At 33.6% G+C, this 9196-nt stretch overlaps 1 protein-coding gene across 2 annotated transcripts; it reads left to right on the top strand.

The window, feature by feature from the left end:
* Positions 1-565: 565 nt before the first annotated feature.
* LOC131661734 (protein argonaute 4-like) lies at positions 566-7333 on the top strand. 2 transcript variants are annotated; one of them, XM_058931342.1, is made up of 23 exons: positions 566-717; positions 1649-1912; positions 2028-2233; positions 2334-2555; positions 2700-2836; positions 2950-3047; positions 3127-3224; positions 3369-3525; positions 3629-3745; positions 3824-3931; positions 4035-4097; positions 4208-4321; positions 4405-4570; positions 4660-4772; positions 4951-5088; positions 5229-5359; positions 5592-5657; positions 6013-6076; positions 6160-6271; positions 6360-6433; positions 6560-6654; positions 6751-6782; positions 6870-7333. In XM_058931342.1, exons 2-23 carry the CDS (start codon positions 1652-1654, stop codon positions 7043-7045), a joined length of 2748 nt encoding a protein of 915 aa, XP_058787325.1. In that variant the 5' UTR covers positions 566-717; positions 1649-1651; the 3' UTR covers positions 7046-7333. The 2 variants fall into 2 exon arrangements, with proteins under 2 accessions (XP_058787325.1, XP_058787327.1); XM_058931344.1 differs by having other exon boundaries at positions 703-840.
* Positions 7334-9196: the final 1863 nt, after the last annotated feature.

Raw genomic sequence — 9196 nt, 5'->3', positions numbered from 1 at the left:
TAGTTCTTACTTCTTACAAGCATTCTTAACACTTGTCAAACAAAAAACAATTATTCTACACATGTCACTAATACACCACAACAACTATCAGAATACACAGAATATCATATCATGCGAGTGCAACACAATTTGAATATTATTTTGTTTTAAAAAAAGATGAGATCCATATTAGTAATTTTAACTGACAAAAAAAATGTAAATAATGTGTTAAATCTCAACCCAAGAAACAAAAATCTTTTATGTCTTCCCAACACGATTGTTTGAAAAACTGAGCATCCAATGTAGTTTAGGTATGTCCTCTATGGACCACCTTATTTTGTTTAGGTTATCCATTCTTTTTTAATTTCTTAACTTTTTTTTAATAATTTTTTCAACTTTTAATTGGAAAGTGACCGAATATTTGGACTGGTCCGTCATTTCCGAAAATGTAGAAGCCCAAAATGGATAAACTCACCAACGCACCTCGAGGCACTTTCACCAGCACTTTCCCCATGAAAGCGTGCACATCGTTCATTACAATACCCATGATTCAATCTAATCCGTCCATCAAATCAAACTAAATAAATCAACGGTTCATAGGCTCGCACTGCACCGAAGCGAACCGCAGAGGAAAAATACTGTATTTATTACATTACATCATCACCCTTTTAAGAGTAGATAGAGAACGTTGACACAACACATTACATTTACAACACACTCTCAAGCTTTCGTAACTAAGTAAGTACTGTTAGGTTTTTTGTACTGCGGATTTAGGGTTATGCATCTTCCTTCTTAGTTTGTAGTTTCAACTTTCTCTTCCAACACTAAGCTCTTGTTATTTTTCAACCATTTCATTTCAAGGTCACTTAATTTATCAGTGAATTTTTTTTTATTTATATTTTTTTTGCGATGATGAAAATTTTCTTTTTTGTTTGTTTGTTTTGTTGGGTTTTTCTTACCATGCATGCTACATTAGTGTTCTGTGTTCTGATTTTGGTGTTTTGGTTTCATTTTTTGTTTTGAAAAAGGGTGGTTTTGTTTTAGGTTTTTGGTTGAACCGATGTAGGATTGTGTTTTCTTTTCTATTTTCATCTGAAAATGAAATTTTTACCATGTTGGCATTTGTTTCGCGTGTTTTAAGGTTGTTGAGGGTGTTGCATGCATGTCTTCGGCTTCGATCTTACAATTTTTGGTTGGTTATTTTGAAGAAAAAAAGGTTTTTGCTATGTTTCAGAAAGAGAGCTTAATGTTTTAGAAATTTTGGGTTTTTTTACTTTTTTTTTTTGGTATAATATTTTGGGTTACTCTGTAGCTGTTGTTGTTTTGCATTTTTGGGGTTTGCTTTTGTTTGCAATTTTTTTTGAAATTTTGATTTCTTTTCCTGCAATGCCGGTTTTCTGTTGGTTTCTGGAATAACAGTACAAAATCATTCATAAGTTTAAATGTTTCCTGGTTTTTGTTACATTATTGTTATGCTAGTTTCATGATGAAAACTATTTAGTTACCTTTTTCAGTTTCCATAACATCCTTATATGTTTTTCCTTTTAGGGCACCGTTGATAATCAGTGTATATGTTTACCATGCTGAGTTTTGCCACTTTCCAACTATTAAATGCATTTGATAATATTCACTCCTGTTTTGTCTTATACTTGTGACATTGTATCTGTAGGATATGGATTCTGCAGACGGAAATGGAAATGGAAATGGGCAGGAGGAGTCTTTGCCTCCTCCACCTCCTGTTGTCCCTTCAGATGTGGTGCCTCTCAAAGCAGAGGAGGTGCTCTCAGCCCCTCCTGAACCTGTTAAGAAGAAAATTACCCGTCTTCCAATTGCAAGACGAGGTCTTGGAACAAAAGGAATGAAGATACCCCTTTTAACTAATCACTTTAATGTTAACATTGGTAAAAATGATGGATATTTTTTTCAGTACAGTGTATGTCTCTTGCTTAACTTGTGATGTATTATTTTTTACAGTATATGTTTTTGTGTTAATGTTAAAGCTCCTTTACTCATGCTTGAATTTTTTTTCTTCTCTTGGTATGTAAAAGGTGAACTTTACTTATGAAGATGGACGCCCTGTGGAAGGTAAGGGTGTTGGTAGGAAGATAATGGACCGTGTGCAGGAGACATATGCTTCTGACTTGAATGGCAAGGAATTTGCATACGACGGGGAGAAAAGTCTGTTTACTATTGGCTCTCTTCCTCAAAACAAGCTCGAGTTTGAGATTGTTTTAGAGGAGGCTAGATCTAACAGGTAGAAATTACTATCATAGGGTTGTTGTACTGGCCCTTGAAACCTGTTTTAATATATTATTGTTTCAGTTGTGTTAATATTTTCTCCATCATTTTTGTAGAAATAATGGTAATCTTAGTCCTGATGGTAATGGAGACAATGAGAGTGACAAAAAGAGGATCCGACGCCCCTACAATGCCAAGGCATTTAAAGTTGAAATTAGCTTTGCTACCAAAGTTCCTATGTATGCCATTGCCAATGCGTTACGTGGGCAGGAAACGGAGAATTTCCAAGAAGCTGTTAGAGTTCTTGATATCATATTGAGGCAACATGCTGCTAAGCAGTAAGTAGTTTTTTCTTATATGGTAAAACAAAAGTGCTGTTTTATCTATTTCTTTGTACTTCAACTATTACGGTATCTTCAATTTTGTTTATGCATGTTGCAGTATTACATCTCAATATTTCTAACTTTGCATTGTCATTATAGGGGCTGCCTACTTGTTCGTCAAAACTTTTTTCATAATGATCCCAAGAGTTTTGCTGATGTCGGGGGTGGTGTTCTAGGCTGTAGAGGATTCCATTCAAGTTTTAGAGCTACGCAGAGCGGTCTCTCCCTTAACATAGGTTAAATCTTTATCTCTTATGCAACCTACCTTCTACTTTTTTGGTGTTAAAGCTCTGGTATCCACCCAGGATTCGAAATTGTCTAACTTTCTTCATTCTTCCAAATTATCTAGATGTCACAACCACCATGATAATTCAACCTGGGCCTGTGGTGGATTTCTTAATTTCTAATCAAAATGCAAGAGATCCTTTTAATCTTGACTGGGCAAAGGTACATACGTCTACTTTCATAATGTTGTTTATCATCATTCATTGATCTTGTCTAATCTTTTACTTGGTTCCTTAATCAGGCTAAAAGGACTCTAAAAAATCTGAGGGTCAAAACTCATCCATCCAATCAAGAGGGAAAAATTTGTGGACTCAGTGACGTCCCATGCAAAGAGCTTATGTATTTTTTTTTTTTACATTTAATTTTGTTAAATTTCTTTAGCTGAGGAAGGCATATTGTTAACCTTATTTGTGTGCTGCATTGAAATTGCAGAGTTGTTTTGCATGATGAGTTAATTTTTTAATAATGAATTGTATTTTGCAGCTTTACTTTGAAGAAAAGGGATGGCAGCGAAGGTACTGAAGAAATGACTGTTTTGGATTATTTTGTTAATGTCCGAAAGATAGATCTGCGCTACTCTGCCGATTTACCATGCATTAATATTGGCAGGCCTAAACGACCAACATATTTACCCATTGAGGTGAATTTCAGTTTTCCCGTTTTGTTAAGTATTGTATTGTTTCAGTGGTTTATATTGCGTGTTTGGTTATTAACTCTCCTTTTGTTCATGTTTACTCCTTTAGCTGTGTGAATTGGTGTCGTTGCAACGATATACAAAAGCTTTGTCCACACTTCAAAGGGCTTCATTAGTAGAGAAGTCCAGACAGAAGCCACAAGAGAGGATGCGAATTTTATCAGATGTAAGTTGTTTTGCCTAGTTTTGATTGATATTGCCATGTCATCCATTTGTTGCGGCTGAAGGGTTATTCTTGTTGTAGGCACTTAAAACCAGCAACTATGGTGCTGAACCTCTGCTTCAAAGCTGTGGAGTTACTATAAGCACAGGCTTTACTCAAGTGGAAGGACGTGTTTTGCCTGCTCCAAGGGTATATTTTAAATTAATGTAGTTGATTGATCATGACATTGCTTGTTTGGGTTTCATTAGTATGTGTTATGTTTTGAATCTGACTATTGAATTGTTTTCATTAGTTGAAATTTGGCAATGGTGAAGATTTCAATCCAAGAAATGGAAGGTGGAATTTTAACAATAAGGTAATTTTTACATTCCTCACATTAGATAATCTTTTACATGATCCTGCTGTTAACAGCATTGACTCACGTTCTAAGTTCTTAAAATGACTTGAATGTTTCTCTTTCTCCAGAAATTTGTGCAGCCAACAAAGATCGATAAATGGGCTGTGGCAAACTTTTCTGCACGATGTGATGTACGGGGACTTATAAGGGATCTAATTAGAATTGGAAATACGAAAGGAATTGTAAGTTTTACCACTGCATATTATTAACTGGAGTATGAATGTGCTAGCATAATTTCATTACTTTTGTCCTTTAACCTTTGCAGGTGATTGCTGAACCATTTGATGTGTTTGAAGAAAATCCTCAGTTTAGACGTGCCCCACCAATGGTTAGAGTGGAGAAGATGTTTGAGATCATTCAGTCTAAACTTCCTGGGGCTCCTCAATTCCTTCTCTGTTTGCTTCCTGATCGAAAAAACTGTGATATTTATGGTTAGTGTATTGATGTTATTATACCTTATTTATATGTTTAAGTAACTTTATAGTGTACTTGATGAAAATTATTTTGTGACATATCCAAGGTCCATGGAAAAAGAAGAATCTTGCTGATTATGGAATCGTCAATCAGTGCATGTGTCCTGTAAGAGTCAATGATCAGTATCTGGGTAATATTATGTTGAAGATCAATGCCAAGGTATGTAGTTTAGTTTGGTATTATGGTAAAAAGTTGAGTGGCTACTTTCTACATGTAGATATCTGGCATGTAGTGTCACTGCCATATCTGAACTCTTTCATATTATAGTTCATTTTTATTGCTTTCGTAGTTATATCAGAATGTTTTATCCATTTCTAATTCAATCATTCTCCTGCAGCTTGGTGGGTTGAACTCATTGCTGGGTGTTGAAAGTTCTCCGTCTCTTCCTATTGTTTCCAAAGCTCCTACTCTCATTCTAGGAATGGATGTGTCACACGGCTCACCAGGGCAGACTGATATTCCTTCAATTGCTGCTGTAAGTGATTACTGGGTTCTGTATGTTCATGATGGATATAATTCGCTTCTAAATTCATGCAATGGTGTTAGGTCTTGATGTCTTATATATTGGTTCCCTTGCAATAATATTCATGTTTAATGTTACATATGCACTTGTAGGTTGTCAGTTCTAGACAGTGGCCTCTGATTTCCAAATATAGGGCATGTGTTCGCACACAATCTGCAAAAGTTGAAATGATAGATAATTTGTTCAAGAAAGTATCAGATACTGAAGATGAGGGCATCATAAGGTAACTTCATTTATACATGATTGTTTAATAACCATTATAGATTTCTGACTAATAGCTGGTACTTGATTAGGCATCATGAGATATTTTTTTTATATGCGATTGTTTGTTTGTCCTTTAAAGCATCTATCTTAAGCTTCTATTGGCAGTTGTATTTTCATAGACCATTTTCTTGCTCGTTGGTAATTTGGTACACACAAAGGACTTTTTAGCCTGATTATTTAATCAATTGCAGGGAACTCTTGCTCGATTTCTATAATAGTTCTGGGAAGAGAAAACCAGATAACATTATTATTTTTAGGTATGTTTTCTCTGAGCACTTTTCTGTTAATTTTCCTTTTAAAATTTGTTGTTTAACTCACAATTGTGATTATCAATGTTCTATATTACTCTACCTTTTTCTCTAATTATAGGACCCTATTGAGTTTTTTTTTCTGTCCCTTTATAAGTCCTCTTAAATGATGTCATTTAATTGTTCAGTGTGAAACTATGATATGAAGTTGAGGACTAGTTAAGATAATACTATCTTGTGTTTGTTTTGTATCAATTTTCTATAAGATGCATCTGGTATTTGTTCAAGTATGTTTATATCATTCTGAATACTGCAATTCTTTTCTAATGAACATGTACACATGCTTTGTCTTTATCAAATACAGGGATGGTGTTAGCGAGTCACAATTCAATCAAGTCTTGAACATTGAACTTGACCAGATCATTGAGGTTCATAAGCTGATTAACTGTACCATTTACCTAGTAGCATACATTTCTGTCATGAGCACTAATATTGACTCTGAACTTCTTAGGCATGCAAGTTTCTTGATGAAAAATGGAATCCAAAATTTGCGGTAATTGTTGCTCAAAAGAACCACCACACAAGATTCTTCCAGCCCAACGCACCCGAAAATGTCCCACCAGGCAAGTATTTTAAAAATATTCAAACAGAGTTCTTTTATTTGAAACAATCTTTACAGTTAAAATGTTTATTAACATCCTGTCTTTACAGGTACTGTTATTGACAATAAAATTTGTCACCCCAGAAACTATGATTTCTATCTCTGTGCTCATGCGGGAATGATAGTGAGTATCCATGTTTTTAATATTAGTTTTTGGACATGATTCATGTTATTTTTTTCTAATTTTGAACATGATTGTGGCATGTAAGGAGTTTTTCATTTTCTTTTCCTTTTTGAATATTTTGCTCAGGGCACAAGTAGGCCTACTCATTATCATGTGTTGCTTGATGAGATTGGCTTCTCCCCTGACGAACTTCAGGAGCTTGTTCATTCTCTTTCATATGTGTAAGTTAAACTTGGGTTCTATTTGATTGGCATTAGATATATGTTTTAATTAATTGTTTGTGACTAATCTTTGTTTAATAATTTATGATATTTCAGTTACCAGAGGAGTACTACTGCTATTTCAGTTGGTAAGTTCTTACATAGCATTTATTATTGGTGTTGATAAAATCTAATGCATGATTGAAACTTATCTACAACTTATATTTTTTCTGCAGTTGCACCTATATGCTATGCACACTTGGCTGCAACTCAATTGGGTCAGTTCATGAAATTTGAGGATAAATCTGAGACAGCCTCAAGCCATGGTGGGCTAAGTGCTGCAGGAGCTGTACCTGTCCCTCAGCTTCCGAAATTGCAGGACAGTGTGTGCAACTCTATGTTCTTCTGTTGAGGCTTATAAGCCTGTTTCTCTGAAGACTAGTGAAGACGTGATGTTGTATATATATAACTGTTTCAACCTAACTTTTGAACCAAGTTAAACCTTGTTAGCCGTAGGCTGTTGACTTCTGTATGTGAAAGCTTTCAGTACAAGCTTTCATATATCTATAGCCTTGTTTTGTTTTGTGAAAGGCGAAGGATGTATGGTGCCTTGTTTTGTTTTGTTTTGTGGGAGGCAAAGTATGTATGTGCCTTACCTATGACTTGTGGTTGCAATGTAGCCTTGTTTTGTTTTGTGGTAGGCGAAATATGTATGGTGTATGGTGCGTGACCTATGACTAATGGTTGCAATATATATGGTTATGTTTCCAAGTTAATGTTTGGATTTGTTGTTGATTGCATGCCAGCATGTGTTGCCACTGAACATGTGGAGAATGTCCACCAGCATCCACGACTGTAAAAGTTGTGGACAGGGTTTGTAATGAGAATTGACTCCCAAAATCGTTTGGCTTATAGTTAAGTCAAAAGCTTCAGATTTAGGAGGAAAATGGTGAACAAATAAAGATGAAATAAGGAAATTATCAGTTTGATTTTGTGGTAATATTACATTCCTAAGGTTACCCAAATATGAACTCTAATTCATTATCTGCTGAATTTCATCATCACAAGCGAAACCAACTTGAGCAGACCATGGCAATACCTGAATCATTCAAAAGTTAACACCATTTCATTTCTATGCTATTTTGGATAGTTTATGAGCATAGTTATTGTTATTGCATTTGCACCATTCATATTTTGGTGATCTACTGTGTTGGGAAGTGTAATATCTTGAGCTAAAACAGTGGAGCATATTCAAAGTTGAAGCAATTGGTTTTACTTGTTCTTGTTGTGAGTGTTTTATAGATTGAAAGTAGTTTTAAAGATTATATGTAATCCACATAGTCAACAACTACTGAGCCTTATATCATAAAGTGAGTCGGTTATACACGTCAAATTTTGTCATAATGTTCAAAATAGTGAAGTATATTCAAAGAGGCATTGGGTTCTAATTGTTCAAGATAATATTCGTGAGTACACATTCTAACTTAACCTAAAAAGGTAGGGACTTAGAGTTAAGTTTATATCTCACATTCTCCTAAAAAGGTAGGGACTTAGAGTTAAGTTTATATCTCACATTCTAATTTGTAATTTAGAGTGTGTTTGGATGAAGTATTTTAATGATAATTTGTAATTTAGAGTGTGTTTGGATGAAGTATTTTAATGAGGTAATGTAATGTTTTGAGGAAATTTGAAATGATTTTTACAAAATATATTGTTTAGATTCAAAAATGAAGTAGTGTTAAAATGATGAAAATTTATGGAGTATTTTATGTAAGTTAAATTTAATTATTCTGAAATGACACAAAAAATCAAAGAATACTCTTTAGAAAGTATTTGTTACAATTACTTTTTTAAATTTTGCAAAGTGGTTCACATATTTTATACTGATCCCAAAAAATTTTAAAAAGTTGTAAATTGGTCCTTAATAATTTTTAAATTTTACAATTTGATCTTTTAAATTTTTAAAAATTGCAAATTGGTCCCTGTTTTCCATTTTTTAATTTGGTCCAAAATTTTTAGATTTTATAAAAAAATGACCCCAAAAATCTAACAATAATTTATCTTAATACTCCATCCAAACAAAATAATTTAAAAAAGAATGGAAAATTGAATCATTTGAATTGCTTTAAATTTTAAGTTCTTTTAAAATTTCTAATTATTCCATCCAAACACACTCTTAGAGTTAAATTTAAAGATAATATTTGTAAGTACACATTCTAACTTGTAGTGAAAAAGGTAGGGATTTAGAGTTAAACTTGATGCATTGCAATTATATTGTAATGAAAAAACTGTCTCTCTCTCTATTATGTATCCTTACATATTTGTAATGAAAAAATTGTCTCTCTCTATCTCTATTATGTATCCATACAGCCTTTTTATATATATTTAGGATAATTTGAATATAAGCAATCTTAACCCTTTTTTTCTCTATAAATTTTTACAAAATTTTGTAGATATTATATCAAACGTCTACAAGTCAATGATGTTGATTGAATATGAGTGCAAAAACGGTCTTGAAGTGGGGAGTTGAATAAACTTTTTCCTTCTTAAAAAATTATTTTTA

The sequence above is a fragment of the Vicia villosa genome, linkage group LG3 (assembly GCF_029867415.1).
Source record: "Vicia villosa cultivar HV-30 ecotype Madison, WI linkage group LG3, Vvil1.0, whole genome shotgun sequence".
NCBI classification, from domain to species: domain Eukaryota; kingdom Viridiplantae; phylum Streptophyta; class Magnoliopsida; order Fabales; family Fabaceae; genus Vicia; species Vicia villosa.
The sequence above is the reverse complement of the archived record's forward strand: the minus strand, read 5'-3'. Positions and strand labels throughout refer to the sequence as shown.